We start from the raw sequence: 25,915 nt of genomic DNA, 5'->3' as shown, positions 1-25,915 counted from the left end.
GTGGGTATACTGACCAATTCATAAATTCAACCAACAAACGTGGGTGAGATTTTTAAATTGTAAACAAAACCCAAAAAGTCAGGCCCTGGTTGGGTGGTTCAGTTGGTTAGAGTGTTATCCCAATGCACCAAGGTTGTGGGTTCAATCCGCGCGGCCAGAGCATATACAAAAATCAACCAATTAATGCATAAATGAGTGGAACAGCAAATTGGTGTTTCTCTCTCCCTTCCTCTCTTTCTAAAATCACTCAATCAATTTTTTTAAAAAAGAGAGTTCCTTAAAAAAACACAACAAAAAGTCAGAACAGTTATTTCTAGCACTTAAATCTCAGATGAACTCTGAAAATCATTTACAAAAATAGATTCTTAAACTTATACAAAGTATAAAACTAAAGACTATGAAAGCCAGCATATGCATACTTGGAAACACTACTTGCAAAACAAGAAACAATTGAGAATTACATTTAAAGAATATTTAAAGTTCTTCCCTAACATATTGATTTCTTATTCAGTTCAGATATTTTATCAGACTAAGATATACATTTAATAAAACATAAACCAACTTAAGAGTATATTGCTTTACACAGTTCCCATAAATTAATGGTCATTTAATTCCTAATATATAATATAATTCACAGGTGTTTACACCTCTGGAAGCAAACTTTCAAGGAAATTCACCATATGGTAGAAGACCAAATCTTAACTTTTACCCCTGAATTAAATCCAAGTGTAGTATTCTTTGTAAAAGATAAGATTTGGAATTTCTTTTGATATAATTGATTTTTCATTCCTTTATACAACACTCAGTAAGTATTTATTAAGCATGTACCATGTGCCAAACACAGCACTATTTGTACTAGGAGACACAGACAACAAAAATAAACAGCAACAAATTACTTAACATTAAAGACCTCCACTTATTAACATAGAGGAAAGATATTGACTAGGAGTTGTGCTAAGTGTTTTTAGTATGCATCTCATTGAATCTTGTCAACAACCCCATATAATATATACAAGTGTAACCCATTGTACAGGTGAAGAAACTGGCTCATGGAAACTCCGTAACTTATGAAGAGCACCCAGGTAGTGAATAGCAGGCTCCAGAACAGAGCCATCGTCTGGCTTCAAGCCTATGTTGTGACAGTCCACCACAAGCTTCCTGGTGCTGCATCTCAGGGAAGACACAGTGAACTCTGGGGACAGGAGGGAGCTGTTGTTGTTTCAAGTGCATTTCTAAATCAGCTTTTCTCAGCCAGTTCTGGCAGGGAGAAAAGTATAGCATAAAGAAGTATACTATTGGCAGGGCCCGTGGGACAGGTCCAAAGGTATGAAAGAGAATGGCATACTTGCCAAAATGCTGGTAGTATGAAGAGTGTCTAGCGTGGAATATGAGGGTGCATAGTCTGTAAAGGGCATTGTGTACTTTCTAGATTTTATCCTTTAGGGAGGTATTAATGTGGAGCAGGAATAGATTGGATGGGGCCTTGAAGAATTTTAAGCAGGGAGTGAATGATCAGACTCGTGGTTTTAAAGGTAATTCTGGTAAAGAAGCATGGAAGAAGGTGAATGGGGGTGGGTGGGTAAGGGCAGTTGCTGGTGGTGGTAGTGATTGTGGGGAACCCGGAGGCAGAGAACCCAATGCCTTGTTCTTCATGAGAGATGATTAGGCCACAAGAGACCAGAAGCTATCTTAAGAGAATAGAAGTGGTAGATCTGAGACATACCTTAAAATTTTGCTGCTCAGTTGAATGTGGAGAGGAAAGGAAGTGAATGAGAAGAATCTAGATGAGATCATCCTCAAATTTTTGAATTAGGGGGGTGAAGGGACTATCTCTGGAAGGAGGAACAGTTGGGAATGAGGAAGTAATGAGTTTCAGCATTAGATGTGATGAGCTTGAGGTGACTGTGGGCCATTCCATTGGGAGATGGTCAAGAGGCAGCTGGAAATATCTGGGTTGTCACTATTTTATTTATAGTTCCATCCAAGAACCACCCTTCACCCTTTATCTTTACTCAGCCTGTCCTATCAGTCTCCAGGGCCTGCTAATTTTACCTCCTTAATATTTCTTTAATTCCCACTTAAGTCTCTGGATTCATCGTTTGGATTAGTGTGTGCAAAGCCAAATAACTGTGAATACCTTAGTGTCTCTACAAGGCCCTTTAAAATCAGATCATCTTCAGTTTTCTCTTTTTTGACATCAGTTCACATAGAGCCTGCACTCCAACAACACTGAAGCAGCTGTAGTTCCCAAGAGATGATGCTCTCTTGCCTGTGTCCAAGCACATAGAAACATTTCCAAAACCAACCCCCATCCCTGGCTATACACTTTCTAGAGGCAATGATGAGTAAGATAGGGCTGACCTTCCAGAAACACCTAGTTGACATCAGAAAATTGTGGTTCAGTTGTCATATTTATGCCCCTTTTTTGAGATTTGCTGACAGCAAAAATCCAGGTACCAGGATGTTCATTTAAATTAAGTGGAGAATCCTATCACAGAGAATCTAGATGGTTCATGTGCTCATGCTTTTTTTTTTAACAGCTGAAGTTCTGTTTCTTTTTTTTAAAAAAATTATTTATTTATTTTTAGAGAGGGAGGAAGGGGGAGAGAAACATCAATTTGTTATTCCGCTTATTTATGCATTCATTGGTTGATTCTTGTATGTGTCCTGACCCGGGATTGAACCCACAACCTTGGCATATGGGGATGATTCTCTAACCAACTGAGGTACCTGGCCAAGGCCTGTATTCAACTTGTTTTATTCTGAGAATCCAGGCATCATTGTTAGGTACAAAAATTGTTTGGTAGTCTGCTGTCACAAATAACTATTAAGTATGCGTATATCAATTTCTCTTAAACTAGCCTGTACCTCACTGCTGTAGTAGATCAAGTGTATGAAGAAACCAGTAGCTGTGGGATTGGAATTAGTGAAAATGTGAGAGTAGTTCTATCATGTATGCCATAAGTAGGTCCTATATGTGAAAGTTAAAATAGCTTGTTTTATTATGGCAAAAACTACAAGTAAGCAAAACAAAATTTATAATAAAATAATCTGCTGAACTCAGAATTCTATAAGTATTGGCTGTAGATTGGATAACCTGTAATTGCTTTATTACCATCAAATACATAGAAAGTGAAATAAGTTATAAACAGAAACAGACTTTAAATTTTTATTTGGTAAAGGCAACATTTTATTTAGTACTGACAAAAAAAGTTTATGATTTACTTCTTGTTTAAAGTAACCAGTTCAGAATAAGACAAAATTATCCCAGAGAACTGTTTATGTTAAAAACGGGCCAAGAGTTTGAACTGTGATTGTCCCCAAAATTGGGTAAACATACATTCTTTCTAGACTTCTTTGGAAAACCCCTCTGCTGATTCAATGAAGACAAAACGAAGGTAAACAGCGTGTACAACCCAAATCTTGCTTAAGAGTGACTTCTCTTCAGGCCTACTAACCGGTGACAGGAGCACATTTATCTTTTTTCTGGTTGCCTAGGGTTTGTTCATCCCCGAGCCTAAGAGAAAGAAATAGAGTGCAGGGCCTAGGATCTTGTGCCCTGGCATCCATCATAATGCAATTGAATTCTTGTTTGTTGAAGGTAAACTACTCAATGGCTTCGTGCCTCAGTTTCTCTATCTGTATAATGGGGGTTACCGAAGGATTAAGTTAGATTATATAGACCTTGGAGCAGCGCCTTGCTTATATAGGAAGCCCTCAACATTTGTTACGTCAAGAGTTTCCCTCGGTGCCCTCTTGGCCGGTCTTTCTAAATATAAGCAAAATAAATATAAATGGCATCAGACCGTAAGGGGGCAGGGCCACGTGATCCCTCCATGAAAACCACTTGTAGGGGCCTTCAGAGAACTAGCAATAAGGGTGGCAGAGGAAGGGCAAGCGCGCGGGCATTCCGGGCGGCTGGCGGGCTCCTGGGGCACTCGCGCGGCGGGGGCGGCGGCGGCGGCGGCGGCGGCGGCGGGGGCGGCGGCGCCTCGGGGCCGGTGAATCATCCGACAGACACCGGGAGCCGCGGCAGCGGAAAGCAGCGCTGAAAAATGGCTGAAGCGGGCACGGGCTTTCTGGAGCAGCTCAAGTCCTGCATAGTTTGGTCTTGGACTTATCTCTGGACCGTGTGGTTCTTTATCGTGCTTTTCCTGGTCTACATCCTGCGGGTGCCCTTGAAAATCAACGACAATTTGAGCACAGGTAAGGCCGGGGCCGCCGGCCCGCCCCTCCCCCACCCCGGAAAGTTAGCGCAACTCGCGCGGGGCCGCGGCGGCGGCGGGAGCGGACTACCGGGCGCGCGCTCGGGCCGCCCCGGGGCCCATGCTTCGGCGGGCGGTGGCCACCCACTGAGGTCGCCACGCCTCTGGCGGCCGGGCTGGCCCGAGGGGCGTTTTGGGGCGACCGGCCGCCTTCCCGTCCCCGCGACCCCGAGGAGGAGGCGCCACGCGTAGGCCGCGGGGCGGACCCAGCAGGCGGCGACGGCACCTCGGCCCGAACCGCCCTCCTCACGGGTGCTCGTCGGCGGGCGACGGAGGGCGACGAGTGTGGGGAGCGGGGGAGCCCTCGCGGACGCCCCCTCGGTGTCTGCGTGTGAATGCCGAGGTTCCTCAGACCGCGTCCTTCCTCACACGCTCTCGGCCGTGAGCGCCGACGGTCCGACGTGTAGTCGGGTTAGGCGCCCTGTCCCCACGTCGGCGGGACTCGGCCGTCCGGGGACGTCCCTGGGGTGCTGACCGTGGTGCCCGGCAGCGGAGCCCACGAAAGGCCTGTCCCCGGACCCTGGCCGGGACGGCCGCGGCGTGCCCCCTCCATTCGCCCAAATTCGGGCCCCTTGGGTTTGGGGGGTGGGGGCGTGTCTTAGTAGACCAGGAGCGGGATTCCCGTCGGTACTGGTAAGGGTGTGGATGACGCGTCAGGTTACCCAGCGAAATGCGTAGGGACGAAAGAGAGAAGGGAAACCAGGGATTTAGGGTGCTCCGTCATCTATTTTCCTTTCTTCTCCCTGCCTGCATAAAGCTCTGGTAACTAGTTAGGCCCCGCATGTCTCATATCCACGGTCGCAAGTACAGAAAGTAAATAGAATAGGATCTTAATAAAGTTGCAGTCAGCCAACCGAGTCATTAAAAAACAGCCAGAAAGAAAACTCACACCAACAGTAACTACAGAGACAGTTCAGACACGTAAAATATATTTTGCAGGAAGGGTTACAATCCTTCGTGAAGTCTGGAAATAGTTGTGGGACTAGATAGACTTTGTATTTGTTTTTTTAATTTCACAATACTTTGGGAAATTCTTATAGTCCTGAATATATGTATATGTAGTACCTATGTATATGTCTGTGTATATGTTTATTTTCTACCTATTGTGTGATTTTTGTACTCTGGGAGTCCAAGTCTGGAAACGCATTTTCCTGTGTGGTGCTAACTGCAGTGACACACTTTTTAGAATACTAGAGATGATGTACTCATTTTGTTAGTACTGTGCTTTTAAATATAAACCTCAGACGTCTTCATTACTTTAACTTGAACTTATGTTCATATTTACATTAGTTTCATAGTATTCCTTGGGTTAGTACCCTTGCTGAGCAGATAGGATTCTGCACCCTAGAATCACTTTTACCATTTTGGTAGCCACTGCTCAGCCCTTGGATTCAGTCATCCCATAGACCATGGCTTTCTGACTTTTTATCTTTTAGAGTGGCTGCTTGTCACAGTACTATCTTCCTTGCTTTATGTAAATGTATCTCTTCTAGTCCCAAAGTCCTATAATTTTAAGGAGTTGTTTGAATATATGTAGTAAGGGAATCGTATTTATTGGCAAGTGGGTTTGATTTATTTCCTCCAAAATAAGCTATTGTAGGATTTTTAATATGTGAATGTTTCTCATTTAAAATTTTATTTCAAAACACACATTTGTATACTACATGTTCTTAAAGTAGGTTAAATAATCATCCATGTGTGTATATGCATGCATGTGCCCATAAATGCTACATACCAACACTATGCAGAACAGGCAAAAAGCAAAGTACATGTTGGGAATGTGTGTAGTTTTTAAGGAAGAAATTATAGGGTCTTCTTACAGCAACTTTAGATCTAGCATTTTTCACGAATACCTTTGTTAATTTGAATAGGTTCATTTCTCATTTGAGTTTATAAGAAAATATGAACAGGCCATCTGGGTTGAATCTCATCAGACACATGATAGAAGGAGACTGAGGCTGTTTTCCCCAGTGATGCTGGACTTCCAGTTTCAGTTTGGTTTTATGCACATATTAGTCATAAAGGAAGGTAAAAGGAGAAGCACACTGAGAGCAGCTACCTTTGCTATTTCTATGACAAGTAGAGGGAGAGGTGGACATTGGACTCTCCCATGGTGGAACTTGTTCTTGCAGGGAGATCTAAAGGGGTTCTAATGGGATTATTTTGCCTTTCCTAACCCCTGTGGTGCTCACTCTTCCTGTGAGGTGAAGGCAAGTGTCTCTGGAGAGGCAGCTGAGTCTAGAGCTGCTTTTAGGGAGCTGTGGGTGATGCAGGTCTTCTTCCTCAGGAAAGCTGAGGACACTGCTGCAAGGAGGTAGATCCATAAGGCAGCCAGGAGCCAGGGTTTCCATCTTCCTTGACACAGGCCCAGCTCTGCTCTTGGAGGGTCTTGGAATCTGGTAAAAATGTGCCTGAGTTTTGGATATCTACTTGGCTTGTTTTTCTCAGTGCCTTGATCACTGATGGCATCTTTAATGTTTCTGACCTCATTTGATCATATTTTGTGGTAAATATACTAAACCCATTTAAAAAAATTTCTCGAATGCCTCCTATGCATAGGACATTGTGACAGTTGCTATAATGGGAAAGATAATACAAGTTTGTAAAACTCAGGCTAAATAAAGAGTTTACAATGTGAGTACAACCTCTCATAATGCAAAGAGGAGCAGGGCAAGGCCATGGGAACTTTTTTTGAACTGAGCCTTGGAGGATGAGGAGACTTCCACAGTTGTGAGTTGGGGACACAGAGGATGATGGGCCTCCCAGACAAATGTGTGAAAGTGCAGGTCAGATTCAGAGAACTGTGAATCATGTGGGATTTAAAACAATAAAGGAAAAGGACTTTATTGAATAACGACACCTTTGCAGTTTTCCCAGCATGTGTATTTTTCCAAGTAAAAAGGTTCTTTTCAAGCTGTGCCTTAGTTTCATTGTTCTCCTTCTCTACTCCCACCATCTGGATATGCTTTACCTTCACTGCATTGAGCTTCCATTTAGGTTAGGGATAGAGTTCAGACAGTTCCACAGTATTTGTTAGATCACACAGGGAAAACTTCATAGAGGCAACCAAATCTTATAATGAAAAATGAATTTTAAGAAGGAAAGTGGAAAAAGCAGACAATTTAGGAATAGCATGTACTGGTTTAGCTTTGATAATTGCTTTTTTGGTGCTCTGCTCTTGAGTTGGATAGGAGAGTGTTAAAATAGTTTTATGATTTACTGAAAATACAATGAACTTTTAACAAGATTTAAAAAACTCTCTGAATTATATTATTACTTGTCTGTTTTCAAGGGAATTGACATCCTGAAACAGTGCTTTTCCTGAAGGGCAGAAAATTACTAAATAGGAGTAGCTATACAGGATATTATTCAAGAAAAACAATATAATAGGTTAGTTTAAAAAATAGTGCCTTAACTTACTTTAAACTGTGATATTGATAGCACTTTCTCATCTAATGTTCTGAGATATTAGCTGCTGAATTTAAAACACTTTGCATGATAACGTCTTTTCTTAAAATGTGCACTTTTGCTATTTTTGTACCATGCAACTTAAGTGATCTTTTAATTCTTTTTCTTTTTTCTGGAAAGCAGGTTTTCAAAAATCTTTGAAATCCTGTTTAATTCCTTTTGGAAAACAAATGTAATAGCTGACCTAGGCTTGGTGTTGTCTGTATTATAAAACATTTTTTTTGTGTGTGTGTCATTTAAGGTGACAAATACAGATGCAAAATTCTCATATTACTGAACTGAAATGATACATAACTTTAGGTGCAGCTCAGTTTTGAGTATTCTCATATTGGAAATAGTTGCTCTGAATTTAACTAACACTGGACTACTTATCTGTAAGACCTGCTTTCAGTTTACCTGCTTCTTTTGCCACTGCTGTGCTGTTTAAGTTTTGTTTGTTTTTTAAAATATATCTTTGTTGATTTCAGAGAGAGGAAAGGAGAGGGAGAGAGAGATAGAAACATCAATGACGAGAGAGTCATTGATCGAGCCCACAACCCAGGCATGTGTCCTGACCGAGAATTGAACCCTGGTTGCCTGGATCCTAGGTTGACTGTCAACTGCTGAGTCACGCCCTGCTGGGCCTATTTAAAATCTTTGTCCATCGGTAAATCCCACCCATTCTTCAAGGACTACCTTGCATGCTGCCTTCTGATTGTTTCAATTGAAAGAAATATTTCTTCCAACTTTTATAGTGCATTATCTGAGAGGCATGTTGACTATTTTTACCTTGCATTGTGTATAAGAATGTGTGTCAATGTTTGTGTATAGGTCTCTCTTTCTGTTTACATGTTTCATAGCTTCTACTGGACCAGTTTTTTGTTTCCCAGTACAATTCCTTGTACATAGTAGTTCCTTACTCGATTTATTGATTCATTCACTTGATAAATGAACCTTCAAGTTATTGTGTACCCAGTAAGAAGGGTTAGGAACACTGGAATTGATTGGACACATTACTGGGAATGTGCATCATCTGAGTTTTCAGCTTTAGGTTGAAGTCTAAAGCTGTCATAGAAACTTAAAAATATTTTTGGATTGGTCATGTGCATCTAATTCATAGTGGTCCAGTGTATGAACACACAAAAGGACAATTTTCTGATTAATGTAAACTTTGAGTTGATAAATCCCAGACACTTTAGTTGCTCTATTTTTGGAGACGTTTTTGTCAGCCAGTAATGAAGCAATCTGAATGATGCTTTTTTCTCAGACCGTTGGTTTCCATACATGTACAGTGCTAGCTTTGTATTCCTTAAGGTTCTTTCGAGCTCTAGGATTCTCTTTCATTGTCTTGGGATAAAGTTCATTGAGTGCAGAGTATAGAACCAAGCAAATTCATGAACTTAGTAAGTTTTTTCCAGTTTGGACTCTATTCTTAGTGAAGACAACTCCAGATTTCATGTGGCTTCCTATCTCAAAAATAAAATCCATCCCGGTCGGGCGTGGCTCAGCTATTGAATATCCAGAAGATCGAGGTTCAGTTCCCGGTCAGGGCACATGCCTGGGTTGCGGGCTTGATCCCCAGTGTGGGATGTGCAGGAGGCAGCCGATCAATGACTCATCATTGATGTTTCTCTCTCTCTCTCTGAAATCAGTAAAGATATATTTAAAAAAAAAATCCCAATATATTACCCTGGCTTACAAAGTCTGATGATCTGACCCCTTTCCACCCCTTCTATCTGAATTTCTATCATTCTTCGTCCAGGTACTAGCTTCCGGACATGTGATTTCTCTCTTATTCTTAAGCATGTCTTGCTTGGCCGTATCGCTTTTACACTAGTGATTTCCTCCACCACAGTGCTTTTCTACTTGATTTTTGCAGGACAGTCTTAGTAGTCACATCTCTGCTTAAATTACATTAACTTCTTTCGAGGGGTTTTCCCTCATGATCCAATCTAAAGTGACCATACAGCCCAGCCCGCGTGGCTCAGTGGTTGAACATTCACCCGGGAACCAAGAAGTCACCGGTTTGATTCGAAGTCAAGGCATGTGCCCTGGTTGCAGGCTCGATCTCCAGAAGGGGGTGTGCAGGAGGCAGCCAATTGAGGATGTCTTTCTCTCGTTGATGTTTCTATCTCTCTATCTCTCTCCCTTTCTCTCTCTCTAAAAATCAATAAAAACATTTTACAAAATGACCAACCCTGGCCGCTTTGGCTTACTGGTTAGAGCATCAGTTTGCAGACTGAAGGGTCCTGGGTTTGATTCTGGCCAAGGGCACATACCTTGGTTGCAGGCTTATCCCTGGCCTCAGTCGGGGCGTGTGCGGGAGGCAACCAATTGATGTGTCTTCCTCACATTTATGTTTCTCTCTCTCTCTCTCTTTCTCTTCTGCTCCCTATGAAAAACAATGGAAAAAATATCCCCAAGTGAGGATAAAAAAATAAAATAAAATAAAATAACCATCCAGTCATTGTAATATCACCAGATTTGAATTCTCTGCATAGCACTGAGCATGGTTTGATATATTTCTTGTTTGTTTATTTATTTGTTGCAGGGGTCAGGTGATCAGACTTTGTAAGCCAGGATAATAGTTGTCCCCATGTGACTGTAAACTCATTTGAGAATAGGGACCTCATTTGTCTTGCTTTGCCTGCCTTATTGTGTATCCCCAGGGTCTTGAACAATGAGTATTTGGACCTAACAGGTACTCAGTATGTATTTGTTGAATGAATTAAAAACTATATCAGGTGGTTGTAGTGACTCAGCAGTAATACCATTCATTAGGAAATGATTTTGAAATCTATAATGTAGTCATTTCTTATGAGATTGAGAATTGTGTTTACTGACTCTAAATTATAAAGATTACCCTGAAATGTTTACTGATGTTCCAGAATATTAATATGCTTTGATCCATTCTTTAGCAGTAGAATTTAAGGAAGACTCATCCTTCTGGTTCCTATTGTAAATTAAATTTAATATAAAGAATGTTGAATAAAAAATTGATTGCATTGGAAGACAGTTTGTGTCGCATAACCTGGAACTTCAAAAATTGGTAGCACATTTACTACATTTACCATAAAAAATTTGCAGTTAAGTATCTCATATTAATCTTAAGGATAGAGTTTGGGGTTCTACCAATGTGGAAGCAGTTTTTGTCTTTGGGGAAGGATGGGGTAATAGAAGAAAGATTTGGCTGGGAAAATTTTCAGAACAGTATTGGCAGGCATTATGAAACAACACACAGAAACATAATTTGAAGTGTTTAGAAATATTTAAGCACAATTTCAGGTTCATGTATTTGCACATCCCTTCCCTAACTTATAGAAACCATTTCTAGGTTTATATGAGAAGCCAGAGTGAAAATAGTTTTAGAATTATGGAAATTTGCTTTATTGCTAATTTTACTGGAGTATTTCTTTCTTGAAAGAATGAAATACTGCCTGGCCGGTGTGGCTCAGTGATTGAGCATAGACCAATGAACCAGGAGGTCATGGTTCAGTTTCCGGATGCGGGCTCTATCCCCAGTAGGGGGCGTGCAGGAGGCAGCTGATCAATGACTCATCATTGATGTTTCTGTCTCTCTCCCTCTCCCTCCCTCTCTCTGAAATCAATAAAAACATATTAAAAAAAAAAAATGAAATACCCATCTGTGATGAGATGAAAAGGAGCATTGGATTTAGAAGATTTGAGGTCAAATCCCAGTTTGTAATCTGTTGGGTAACTTTGGATAGATTATTTTATGAGACTCTTTCCTCATTTATATGATGAGGACGATAATCTCTTTCATAGTTTTATTTGAACTCTAAGTGAGATAACTTTTAGCATTAAGTCCCGAGCATAGCACATAAATAATATCAGCATCCATTTATTGTGTACCTGGTTGTTCTAGTCCATTTTGTTGACTCTGAACTGTTTCTTTCAACCACTGGTTTGTTTATTCATTCATTTAGAAAAGCAGGTACCTGGAAAATTGAAGTTACATCATTCCTGTTAATTTTTATTGGGACACACAATCTCATGTCAGTTGTATTCTGCCCAATTTCTGTACTTGTTTTCTGTGTTGAACAATTTGTGTTCCCTAATATACTGCCAAGTTCACTAATGCTTCCAAGTATATTTTGCTCCCTATGAGCAAGGATCATGCCTGGTTGAAATTAGATCCAGCATAAATCTGTAGATTAGAACTAGGAAGGATGAAGAATTAACAATTGAGTTCTTACATGAGCCAGGCATCGTGCTGCCTGCTTTTCACTGATTGTTAGGCTCCCTGGGCTTGTCCATAAGTCAGTTTGTATCCCATATAAACAACTATATAGCTGATAGTTTCTTGTGGAATAAAAATTGTTCAAAGCAAAGCTAGTAACTGTTATAATACTAGTAATTCTATTAAAGGAAGCAATACAAATGAACACAATAAAACATGTATTTCAATGGGAAAGCAACTTAATTTATGAATGAGAATTGAAAAGTTGGTGGAGATTTTTGGATGAGACTATTTCCTTGGTATTCCCAGAAGAGTTTGAGAGCGGGGATTAGGACTTTTTCAGAAATTTTTTGTATTTCTATCATGTGGTCATTATTCAGTGATGATACATGAAAAGAGGAATGCATGGATTGATTACTGTGGGTGTTTTTAAGGCTTTCCAAGATTGATAGCACTGGTGGTCCTTATTTTACTTCACCACCTAAGGTTTTTCTTTCCCTTGATTCAGAGGATTATTGTTAATACTCAGCACTCAAGGCTGGGCTTATTATTTGGCTCACAGCTGAAACTCAGAGATAAAGGATACTTCTGAGGTAGCTAGGGCAAGAGTTTGAAGACAAAGGGAGAAAAAAAGTGTTCCTGTGTATTAAGAGAAGAAATTCAGAGCAGGAAAACACTGTGGGGAAGAAGGGATATATGGTATACGCATGACTGGTCAGGTGGATCCGGACACCTTAGTGATTGTCTCGATGTGGGACCGGAATGCAATTAATAGAAGGTAAACAACTGGACAAATACTACTTCAGGAGTGTTCATCCTTCTTAAATAAACTGTAATAGGCATCACCCTGGGCATTCTATGAATATTTGTGTGGTTGAAATAGTTACCTTTGACTTTTCAGCTTGATGAATAATGGCTCCCTTGACTGGAATGCAACTTCATAGGAGATGGTAAAATGAATCAGACAGTCCTTTGTAGACTATGAACTACTATTTAAATCCAAGACATAACAGCTTGTTTCTGTAGAACTTTGTACTGTAAGGGCTTTGTCTCTCTCGTCATGAAATGACAGGTTAAAATACATAGTGGGATCTCATTTATCCTGGATATCCTTTCTAAAGAATATCCAAAAATGCATTAAATAGGATAATGGATTGTTTGTAACCATACTACTGAACATCTGTTTGTTGTAAACATGAAAGACTACCTCCCAATATCCTTTTTCTATTTGAGATGTCATTGTAAAGATATCTATAAAAGGTTTTGAGTTTCCCGCAAGAGAGGAGATATGTAATGAAATTCATTTTTGATATTACAGTGGAGCAAGATAGTTGCCCATGTGTTACTGTTACCAGTCCTTCCAATGTAGGCATTTCTGCATTACCTACTGTGCTAAAATAAGAAAATGACAGGCTCAGTTAGCTCTAGAAGTTTTTCATATTAGCTGTTTCTGAGGCCAGGTCACTGTTTAATTGCTGTTATGAAATGTCTCAGCAAAATAAGGCAACATTTACCTGAGAGAGTATTTTCCCCCCCTCTGAATTTTAGGAAACCAAAAGTATACTGGTTATAAGCATACTCTTTGTTTAAGTTGACCTCCAAATCTAAATACAGAATCTTGGTTGTCAGTCTTTATGAAATTTTGAGCAAGCCTATAGAGGATTTTAAAGGAATCTCTTAGGTGAGTGAGGAAGGAAGTCTTTTTTTTTTCAAACTAAAAAAGCTTTCAGTGTGGCTCAGTGGTTGAGCATCGACCCATGAACCAAGAGGTCGTCACCTGTTCCATTCCTGTTCAGGGCACATGCCTGGGTTGCGGCTTGATCCCCAGTAAGGGGTGTGGGGGAGGCAGCCTATCGATGATGTTTCTCATCATTGATGTTTCTAGCTCTATCCCTCTCCCTCCTTCTCTAAAAATCAATAAAACATTAATAAATAAATAAAAAAGCTTAACAATGTAAAATAGCACAATCAGTTGAAACATTCTGAGGCATAAAATAGTCTTTAAAAAAAAGTGGCTTTTAAAAATAAGCAGTTTGGATTTATGTGTGATCTTGAGTTAGGTGGTGTTTTATGGTTTGTGTTGTTTTCAAGTCAGTTGTAATAGCATTCTAAAGTGTTATTTGATTAGCAATAGGTAACAGTTCTTCCTTCTGTTAAGTTTTTCCAGATTCTAGTTTCTTCTTGGGAATAAGAGAATGAAATTTACTTCTTTAACAAATGGATCTTTTTCATTTAGTTGATAGGTACTGTTTATTGAGCATTATTAATAGAACTAATAAAGTAATGCTCTTCAGGTGTTCTTCATTTTATTACACCCACTTGATTCAATTGGTTTTTTTCTGTGACATATATTTAGATTCCTCTAGTGTCACAATATAAGACCTGGTGTGATCTGGTTTGTACTTTTTCCTTGGGCTCTGCTGGAGGGGGAGGGGAATTCCTATCCTCATTGATACATTTTATTTAAAATAAAACACAACAAATTGTACTTCTCTCAGCTCAGGCTCAAAGTACTTGACATTATGGGTTAGAGAGAAAAATTTTTCTTACCTTATTTGGCTCTTTTAGCAAAGAGAGTGCTTTAAATTGTTACATTTACATTTGAGAGATGAAGTATGAGAAGATAAATGATAGTTTTTAAATATTAGAAACTTCTCAATTTTTCCCCCTCTAAATTGGAAGTTGTATATATGTATTATCACACTGTAAGTTTGAAAGTGTAATATAAAAAAATCTGATAGCAAATCCAATCAGTTGGAGAAAATCATTCTAAGAATCAACTTTTTCTTTCTTTTCCATTATTTGAACAGTCATATTCATGGAGGGAGAGTACAACATAACATCAGTTACATTTGAGCAACGATGCTGACAATTAGTTTTGGCTAGAAAAGTATTCCTAAAAATGTTTGATTTTTGCATGAAGTTATTTTTGATTGCTTGCCTATAGAAAATAATGTGACAGTATTTGGTAGTTTTTTAAAAACAAGGGACTTATAATTGTTTAAGCATTTTTAACTATGAAAATATATGTGATGGAGAAGAATAATAAGACACTAAAAAAGATAAGACATGTTTCTATTCAGGATGGAGAGGATGGAAATTCAAAGCTTGCCTGAAAACTCTCTAGCTTCTAAGAGAAAACAAAGATTTTTTATCGTTCAGTCAAGGGGAAAACTTAAATAATATTAGTGGATATAGTGATTAGCAGGCTGGGACTAGCCAGGGAAATGGAATTATGTAACAATTAATCATCACAGGTGTCATAGGCAATCACTTTTCCCCCTGCCATGTCTTGAACATTATGGCCACCCATTATTTCATGTCTAGTTCACTTTCTAGGAATAAACATGATATAGAAGTATAATGTAAAGTCATTTTTAATGTATATTTTTCTGTTAGTAATGCCTGAAAAAACAAAAGAAGATATAAAAATATTTAGACATTGAGATATCTTAATAGATTACACTGCTTTGTTGCAATCGTTTATTATTTTGATAAGATGTTATATTTAGTATAAAACATGCTATTGATTTGTGAATGTTATTGATATTTAGCTTTATAGAAATCTCTTTTTTGCATTGCCTAGCAACCCAGAGGTAGCAAAGTGGCAGCTAGACAGTGTCAGTCCTTTCAAATAGTTTTACTTACTGGAGACTTTACATAGTGTAGGCAAAGTTCACATATCCTTCCAGGCAGGAAGCCCAACTGTATTGTGAAATGACATTATTTTTATTTTGCATTTAAATTAAAACTGTTCTTTCCCAGTCCTGGCACACTGCTTTTATCCCTCTTTTCTTAGAGGTGTCAATGAACAAGTATCCATTGCTTCTTGCAGCACAATGTTGTATCTCCATGATTCTCTGTCCTAGTTTTCTTACCACAGGATATAGTAAATTATCAAAAATGGAATGATAAAATTCTCAAGTCAATAAAAATTGATGTACCATATGTTACTTTAGAAATAAGATTGTTATTAGTAAATCAAACCATCCATGATGTGATAAAGTGTTATAAAATATCAAGGGATTCATTTTGCTATTTGTGAGTTTCTATAATTTCTACTTCCTTTTTTTGTACTGATCACAAGGTAGCAAATAAACCTGGATTTCTCAGGCTGTCCTCAGATGGAGGTGTAAGATCAAGGATATGTTGGTATGGATAAATAGTAACAATTGTCAGCCAGAATGGTCCAGCAGGGCTCCAGTGTCCCTAGTGACAGCTAGTAATTAATTCCCACTTCTGAATGTTCTAGTTGCACTGTTGTCACTGTCCCATCTTCCCCTCTGACTGGTTCCTGTTGTTGAGGAAATTAAAGAGTGGCTTTGGTCAGGCAGCCTGTACTAGCCATCGTCCCAGGGGCAGGTCTGGAGGTCTAGCTGGTTCAGTCAGTGTTCTGGGAGGCCCATGGGGCCTTTCTTTCTGTTAATTGTATTTAGCCTTGCCACTCCTGAATTACTGACTGCAGTAAAATGTGTTGGTGCCCTTACACATTTTAGCACAAGGTCATTGTGGGTTCAAGTCACTTACCATTTCTGTGATCTTAACACGAGCTACTTTAAAAAAAAAAAAAATCTTTATTGGTTTCAGAGAGAGGAAGGGAGAGTGGAAGAGAGAGATAGAAACATCAATGATGAGAGAGTCATTGATCAGCTGCCTGCTGCATGCCCTCCTACTGAAGGTGGAGCCCGAAACCTGGGTATGTGCCCTGACCGGGAATCGAACCGTGATCTCCTGGATCAGAGGTGGATGCTCAGCCACTGAGCCATGCTGGCTGCGCAACACTAGCTACTTTATATCTATAACTGAGGATAATAGGATTGTTAGGAGGATTAAAGGAGATGAGTAAAGCCTCAGCACGGCGCTTGGCACAATCAAAGTGCTGAATACATTTTAGATGTTTAGTTGTAGTTAACTGTTGCTACTACTATAATATTGACCTTGTTCTATAACTATCAGTGCCTGAACTCAATCAGCGTTTTCTTTTGAGTCAGCCTCTAGACTGGTAGTTCAGTTACTTACCTATTTGTCCTCTGTATGTTTTCTGTTTCCCTTCAATTTTGAGGAGAAATTTGTAACAATAGCAATAGGAGCTCCATTCCTGGTCAAAATGGATAAACTTTTTATATCTATATCTTAACTTTACTCCTTAACTCTTTGTACTCTTTATATCCATTTCCATAGTTTTTCTGCAATGCTTACACCTCATGGGTAATTTCAAAGCCAAATTCACTCGACTGTTCCCAGATCTTGTGCTTATTGATATGTTGCGCTATAGAAAAGGATGTTTTGTGTTGACTCTCTAGTCTCTTGCCATTAAATAATACATTTATTGACTAATACTGTTAGCAAGTTGCAGTACATGGGGTGGGTGTAGAGGAATAGAAGGATAACCAAGTTGTGGTCCTTTCCTCAATTACTTGGTGTAGAGAGGGAAAGAGGAACAATCAACACGAATCCAAAAATAAAATGACTACAGTACAAAGGACCAAACAAGGGGATGAGAGAAACCTTTACATTCATGTTGGTAGTTACTGAGTTCAACCTTGGTCACAGAACCCTCAGGTTAGAAGAACTGCATTAGCGAAGGAGTATCAGACTGCTTGATGACTTCAGAAGAGGCAAGTGTGACTGTGAAGGGAGGCTGAAAAAGGGAGAAAAGCGAGAATCTGTTGGGGTTAAATTGGAGTTCATTCTGAAGGATTAAAAAAAATTGAAAAAATTCTAATTATGATATATTTTACTTATATAGAAAAGGACAGGAATATAATGAATGGGGTGATCTACTATCCATATGTAAACATTATTTATGTTAACATTTTGCCATAAGTATTCATATAGCTTTTCCTCTCTTTTTACTATAAACTGTATAAATTATATTTGGTAGAACACTTTTAGATTTACAGAAAAATTATTGATAGTATATAGATTTCCTATATAACTCACACCCAGTTTCCCTTGTGATTTATATCTTATATTTGTATGATATATTTGTTAGCATTAATGAACCAATATCAATACGTTATTATTAACTGAAGTGCATACTTTACTCAGTTTTTCTCAAATGTCCTTTTATGTTCCAGGATTCCATCCAGGATACCACATTATATTTAGTAGTCATGTCTCCTTATATTTTTCTTGGATGTGACAGTTTTTCATAATTTTCTCATTTTTGATGACCCTGACAGTTTAAGGATCACTGGTTAGATATTTTGTGGACTGTCTCATAATTGGGATTTGTCTTTTTTTCCTCATGATTTTTCTGGGATTATGGGTTTTGGGGAGGAAGACCACAGAAGTAAAATGCCATATCAAGGGTAGAAACTATTAACTTGACTTACCACTGTTGATATTGACCTTGATTACGTGGCTGAGGTAAGGTAGTGTTTGTCAAATTCTACACTGTTATTTTACTCCCTTCTACCTTTTAAACATTGTACTCTTAGAAGGGAAGTTACTTTGCACAGTCCACAAGTGTTTGCTTCTTTTTGTGGAAATAAATGAAGACCACTCAAATAAGAATAAGTGAAGGCTATTTATTCAGAGCTTGTATAGCAAGTCACCATTACTTGTTTTTTCAGAAACTCAAAGGTAAGCAGAGAAGGAGCAAAGCTTGACAAATGAAAATAGGGAAGGCTTCAGATATGCCCTGATTGGAGGCTGTGGCATGGGGAAGCTGGAGGTGGGCAACTAGAAGCAGGACATCCTATGTCATTGGTTAGGGCGGCATATTTGGCTTTTTTTTGGTTGATCCTAAAGTTAGAAGTGGGGACAAAAATTAGGGAAACTCTCAGTTATTGATCAATTCGTGACTGTTTGCTCTGATTGCTATGGAAGTTGTGGTTTGACTTTCAGGACTGGTGTTGCAGGCTGTGGATCAGAATTCTATTTTTTTCTATGGTTTGGTCGTTGCCTGTTTGTATGGTCAGTCCCTCACCCACCTTCAGGGCAGAGTATCTATAGCAATAATTTGGAATTCTCCTGCATTAATTTGTTTCTTTATTTCAGTATGGAATCCATGATATTTGTTTTCTTTTTTTTGGTTATAATCCAATACTGGAATAGTGGTTTATTATTTTGTTCTTCATACTGCTTTATTTATTTTGTTGCTTATATTATTCCAGTTGTGGCCATTGGGAGCTCTTTCTGTTGGTTCCTGCGTCCCTTTAACATATCCCCATCATGGTTGGATTTTTTTGGTTTGTTTTTGAGTACTTTCCTTTGTAGCATGACAAGATGCTCCAGACTCATCTTGTATATTTCCTGCCCCATCCTCATCCTTTGTTAAAAAAATAAAAACTCTTATGCATACGGGTAAAGCTGTACCATAATCCTTTCCCCCCATTCCCTCTCTGTTGGTAACTATTTTCCTGAAGTTGGTACTGTTCCCTTGTATTTAATGTATTCACAAGTAATATGTAATAATTTTCATGAGTTTATAAAATTTACTTGACTGGACTACTCCACATACCTTTTTGCAATTTGTTTGTTATTGGACATTATGTTTATGAGATTTTTTCATGTTGTAGATCCATTTAATTTAATTGTGTAGAATTCCATTGTGTGAATATACCCTGGCATATCCATCTTACAACAAACAGACAATGAGCTGCATAGACCTCCTTCTACTTGTGTTCTGTTTATCCAGGGAAGGGGTTATCAATGGTGGGGACGAATTAGGGAAAGCTTGGAAATGTGGGGGGGGGGGCATTTTTTTTTGTTATCACATGATTGGCATTGAGAGGTTGAGGACAAGAAGTGCTTGATGATCTAATGTATGCATTTGCCTCTGTCACACGTAAATTTTAAATATCCTTCTTAGGTATTCATATAGGTAAAAATTCTGTTTATAATGATCTGACTCTAGAACCTTCATTCTGCATATAAACTAAAGTATTTTTGCCATGGCTTTAGCATATACTATTGCTTTTAAGAATTCAAACAACCATGTAAACTGACTGAAGACTGCTTTGTTCAGAATTTTACCAAGAATTGTTCACTGTTTGGAAACTCATACCTCAAGAGCAATACCATTCACACTGTCTGAGTCAATACAACACACTATATCAGCCTGTATTTGTAGGTTTTGCATTCATGCTGATGCTATGTGGGTGCATGTGTCTTTCTTCATTAAGTCCTCTAACAAAATCATGAATACATTTGCGTTCTGTCTCCTATTGCATTATTCTAAACAGGGCCAGGACTAGGTAGGGTAAGGCAAGTGAGATGCTTAGGTGCAAAATTTAAGGATATACTTTTAGAGTCCTGCAAGTGCAGCTTCAATACGTGCACAACTTTGCCTCCTTAAATTTTGCATCTTAGACAACTTGCTTGCCTCATCCTAGTCCTGATTAAAAATTAATGTTCTGTTTGTTTCTTCTTGATATGATTGTTAGGACATTCGGTTAATTAAGAGTAGATAGATTATTGTTTGTTACAGGATAGAAAGGGTGTTTAACATTATTTGTTATAAAAAGGAAGTGTTAGATCTGATTGGGCTGAGAACCACTACTTTAGGTCACATACTTGGAAATCTCCATTTCTAGGCCATATGAGCATCTTCAACTTGATTGGATATTGCCAGATTACTTTACAGATGACTGTACTAGTCAGTGATTGCTGCAGTAATGCAACATAAAACAAAACCAACCAAACAAAAATGCTTTGAAACACAGTGGCTTAAAAAAATAAGTATTTATTTTTCCCTTTCCATCTGTGGGTTGATTACAACTCAAATGAGCTAGGCAGCATTCCAAACTCTGGATTCTGGATTCTGGATTCTATTCTGTAGCTGCAGGTTGGGTTAAGGTTGGTTTTATGTCTCCTCCACATCTTTCATGCTCTTGGACAAACAACTACCCATTCTTCTCATGGTGAGTGGGAAGAGCAAAAAGAAGCCAAGTAGAAATACATAAAGCTTCATGTGGGCCATATGTAGAATTTCTGCCCACCTTCCATTGGCCCAGAGCAAGTCACATGGCCATGCCCAACATCTGTAGGGGTAGAGAAATATACTGTTCATTCTAATGGGTGGTACTACAAAGTCATCTGGCAAATATGTGGATTATAATTCTAATAAAGGGAGAGTGTAAAGAATTGTGAACAATGAATGATTCAGTTTACCACTATGGTGTATGCAAGCTACTATTTCTTAACATCTTTGCCAAATCTTTACCATTTTTGCTAGTTTGATGAGTGTTAAATGATGTATTATTATTTTAATTTGCATTTCCAATTTATACATCTAGTGAAAATATTTACTATATACTTGTTTGAAAGGATTAATTTCTCCTCTTATATAAACTATGAGAATAAGACTTTTTGTGATGAAAACAAAAATTTGGAATCTGAGATTATGATAGTTATAATTAGATATAAGCTTTAGCTACCAACTAATTTCTGTTTTTCTTTTGTTTACATGTTCAATATTCTGAGGAACATTAAAAAAGTCTAGACTCTTTTGGAAAGGCCCTTTTAGTTTTAACATTCTGATTCTGTGGACATGATGCATTCACAATTTTCTTTCCACTCTGTAATCTAAGTCTTTTGAACCCATTTAGTAGGTAAGGTATAAGCTCTGTATTCCAAACAACTGGTTTGAAAATATAACTGTATTCCAAAATATGCAGATGTTGTAAGTTTCAATAAATGGATTTCTGGTGTGTTTGGGAAGAGACCTTCTTGTTTATTAGCAGTCCTATGATGTAGAGGCAGTTCTTGTGGGAGAACTCCATTCAGGTGAGAGAGGGGTGGGAAGGAAGAAAGGCACACATGGAGCTTCTGCCTTGTAAATATAATCTCATTTATGCTAGATCAGACTGGTTAGTCCCAGAATGATGGTGTGTGTGTGTGTGTGTATGTATATACACACACATATTAATCTTTACCAGAGGATATTTTACTTTCTTAAAAAAATTTATCTTTATTGTTGAAAGTATTACAGATGTTACCCTTCCTCCCCACCAATGATCCCCTCCACCCTGAATTCCTCCCCCACCCCCAGACCTTCCCCACACTATTGTCTGTGTCCAAGGGTTATGCATATATTCATATAAGTTCTTTAGTTAATCTCTTCCTACCCACTCCCCTACTCCCGCCTTCCCTGTGAGATTTGTCAGTCTGTTCCATGCTTCTGTGTCTCTGGATCTGTTTTGTTCATCAGTTTATTTTGTTCATTAGACTCCACATATGAGTGAGATCATGTGATACATGTCTTTCTCTTTTGCTTACCATGCTGTCCCAAATGGTAAGAGACCCTTCTTTTTTATAGTTGCATAGTATTCCAGTATAAATGTACCATAGTTTTTTTATCCGCTTATCTACTGATGGGCACTTAGGCTGTTTTCATATCTTAGCTATTATAAATTGCACTGCTGTGAACATAGGGATGCATAATTCTTTCTGATTGGTGTTTTGGGTTTCTTAGGATGTATTCCTAGAAGTGGGATCACTGGGTCAAATGGCAGTTCCATATTTAATTTTTTGAGGAACAAGCTGTTTTGATTACAGCGGCTTTGTAGTATAACTTGACACCTGATATTGTAATCCCTCCAACTTTGTTCTTCTTTCTCAAGATTGCTGTGTCTATTCAGGGACTTTTTTGGAATATTTGTTCTAGATCTGTGATCTATGCCATTGGTATTTTAATATGGATTGCATTGAATTTACAGATTGCTTTGGGTAGTATGCATATTTTAATGATGTTAATTCTTCCAATCCATGAACATTGTCATTTCTTCCACTTGTTTATATCTTCTGAGGATATTTTCCCATTGCTTTTCAGAGAGAGTGGAAGGGAGAGAGAAAGAGAAAGATCGATGTGATAGAGACACATCAATTGGTTGCCTCCTGCATGCACCCCACCAGGGCTGGGGATCAAGCCTGCAACCGAGGTAAGTGCCCTTTACCAGAATCGAACCCAAGACCCTTCAGTCCTTAAGCCGACACTCTAACCACTGAGCCAAACTGGCTAGGGTGAGAATGATGGTGTTTTTAAAGAAGCACAGGGCATACAAACAAGAATAAAAAGATGGTTGGGAAGGAATTTCATTCTACAGTATATTGTATCTTGAAAGTTCACAACCCCAATGCATTTCTGGTATCCCTTTTGTCTCCTATTTTTCCTATTTCACCGCCCTCTGTAATTTTTTCTCCTGTGCCAGTCAGCTGGGCTTTTACCTTTATTGCTTAATTTCAGGTATTGATTTAACCTCTTTCCAATTAAGCCTTTCCCTTCTGACTGCTCTCTCAGGTCCCCTCTTGTTTCTCAGGTCTAGTCCTTCTTTGCCCATTTTTAAAATTCTGCATCACAAAAAGCCTAGAAACCATGGAGTAAAAGAGTCAGTCTCTTGGATTGGTGGGCATGGTGGAGTGAATGTCTGGGTAGAGTATCTGTTTGAAATCTTTTTGGCAGGCTGTGGACAGGGTGATCACATCTATACCACATGCTAACATTAACAGCTTTTGTGATGTCACACAAGGAAGAAAACGCTGGATTTTGGCTCTAGGAGTATGTCCAGTTCTTCCTGGTACCCAGCAGTTACTGGTCAGGAAAGCCATCCTTCAGAAAGAAGAATATGGGTAAGAGTTCAGTATATATAGAACAGCATGTGTCTTTCCGGGGAAGTAGAGGCTGCTTTCTGATCTGCAGGAGTAAGCTTTTTTGATGCCTCTAGATTTCCTTTTTCTTGGAGGTGCCAACTTACACAGAGGTTAGTGAGGATGAATCCTATTTCTGATGTCCTAGAGTCCAGCATCTTGAAAGGCAACAGAGGAGACCAAATATAGAATGCATTAGTTAGAGCCTAGAAGAAGATGTTGACTAGAACTTTATATAAGGATTTTTGAGTTGGAGAATTGTTGCTGGAAGAGATAGGGTACTGTTTTAATAAAGGTTTCAGCAGGAAACAGATCATATATTCACATTGTTAATTGAGAAGAATTTAAGATGTGGGGAGGATGATTATAAAGGATAATTTATTAATAAAATAAGAGAGCTAGTACCAGCAGGGTACCATTACCATCTTAGGTCAGAAGGGACTAGGCAGAGCTGCTCCCATGCATAGATGCTCTCCTCACCCTGCTTTGGGTCTCTATGCTGCCTCTATCCCCTACTATATGTCACCACACCAACATAGAAGCCCTACCTTTCTTGGCTGTACCTGTGACTCTAACTGAATTATTTAGGAAGGGAAAGAGAAGAGGTGGACCTGCCTTTATGATTGTCCCACATACCTTCTTCTTTTTTAAAGATCTTTATTGTTGAAAGTATTACAGAAGTCCCCCTTTTTGCCCCATTGACCCCCTCCGCCCCACACCAAGACTCCCCACCCCACACCCACAGGCCTTCACTGCACTATTGTCTGTATTCATGGGTTATGCATATATGCATATAAGTTCTTTGGTTAATCTCTTCCCGCCACCTCCTGCCCCTCTTCCCTCTGAAATACATCAGTCTGTCCCATGCTTCAGTGTCTCTGAGTCTGTTTCGTTCGTCAATTTATTTTGTTCTTTAGCGTCTTAAAGAAGACCCTTCAACATTTCATGTAATACTTGTTTGGTGGTGATGAACTCCTTTAGCTTTTTCTTGTCTGTGACCTTCAATTCTAAATGATAGCTTTGCTTGGTAGAGTAATCTTGGTTTTAGGCCTTTACTTGTCATCACTTTGAATATTTCTTGCCACTCCCTTCTGACCTGCAAAGTTTCTGTTGAGAAATCAGCTGACAGTTGTATGGGTGCTCTTGTAGGTAACTAATTGCTTTTCTCTTGCTGCTTTTAAGATTCTTTCATTGTCGTTAACCTTTGGCATTTTAATTATAATGTATCTTAGTTTGGGTCTCTTTGGGTTCCTCTTGTTTGGGACTCTCTGCACTTCCTGGACTTGTAAGTCTTTTTCTTTCACCAGGTAAGGGAATTTTTTTGTCATTATTTTTTCAAATAGGTCTTCAATTTCTTGCTCCCTTTCTTCTCCTTCGGGTATCCCCACGATGCAAATATTGGCATCCTTGAAGTTGTCCCAGGGGCTCCTTATACTATCTTCATATTTTTGGATCTTTTTTTCTTTTTGCTCTGCTTAATGAGTGTGTTTTGCTTGCTCATATTTCAAATTACTGATTCGATTCTCAGAATCCCCTACTCTACTTTTGATTCCCTGTAAATTATTCTTCATTTCAGTTAGTATATTCTTCATTTCTGACTGGTCCTTTTTTATCTCATTGAATTTCTCAAATTATTTCCTTGAAATTCTCATTAAATTCCTTGAGCATCTTATAATCATTATTTCGAACTGTATATCTAGTAGTTTTCTTGTTTCCATTCCATTTAGTAGTTTTTCTGGAGATTTCTTCTGTTCTTTCATTTGTGACATGTTTCTTTGTCTCTGCATTTTGGCTGCTTTCCTGTGCTTTTTTCTATGTATTAGGCAGAGCTGCTGTGTCTCCTGGAATTTGTAGAGTGGCCTTGTGTAGTAGGTTTCCTTTAGAGCCCAGTGGATCAGCCTCCACCTGACCTGGGCACTCTAGGTGCTCCCCTGTGTGCATTGTGTGCACTGTCCTGTTGCAGTTAAACTTTGATTGCTGTTGGTGTCACTGGAAGGAGTTGACCCCCAGGTCATTCAGCTGTGAAGACCACCTGTGACTACAGTGGAAGAGCTGCTGTGCAGGAGACACCCCCATGGATGAGGATTTACTTCATTGGGGCTTTGGTGCTCACCGAGTCCACCACTTGAGTGTTTCACTTGTGGATGTGGTAGTATTGTAATCTGGTGTGGTCTGAAGCTGTCTACCAGGTGCACTGGCTCTGGGGCCTCTTGGGAGATGCAAATTCAGCTACTCCCTGTGCCCTGCCTGGGGCTACCAGGCACAAACTACAGAGTGCTCTGCAGATGGCTGCTACTTGTGTTGGGTTTGGAGGTGCCCAGGAGAGGCCAAGCTGTGAACCTTGGCAAGCTGCTGCTAGTGCCGGACCTGGGACTACTTATCGACATGTATGGGGCATCCTGAGGCC

The 25,915-nt window shown here is 39.1% G+C and overlaps 1 protein-coding gene across 4 annotated transcripts in view; it reads left to right on the top strand.

Annotated features, from left to right (window-relative positions):
- The first annotated feature begins 3,992 nt into the window (after positions 1–3,992).
- ST7 (suppression of tumorigenicity 7) overlaps positions 3,993–25,915 on the top strand; it is a 334,384-nt gene continuing 312,461 nt past the window's right edge. For all 4 annotated transcript variants that reach the window (XM_087821058.1, XM_087821055.1, XM_087821056.1 and 1 more), the window contains exon 1: positions 3,993–4,206. In XM_087821058.1, coding sequence (XP_087677184.1) covers positions 4,056–4,206 — 151 coding nt within the window. In that variant the 5' untranslated portion in view covers positions 3,993–4,055. The remainder of the gene's footprint in view (positions 4,207–25,915) is intronic.

Source organism: Miniopterus natalensis, chromosome 10, assembly GCF_054644295.1.
Source record: "Miniopterus natalensis isolate mMinNat1 chromosome 10, mMinNat1.hap1, whole genome shotgun sequence".
NCBI classification, from domain to species: Eukaryota; Metazoa; Chordata; class Mammalia; order Chiroptera; family Miniopteridae; genus Miniopterus; species Miniopterus natalensis.
The sequence above is the reverse complement of the archived record's forward strand: the minus strand, read 5'-3'. Positions and strand labels throughout refer to the sequence as shown.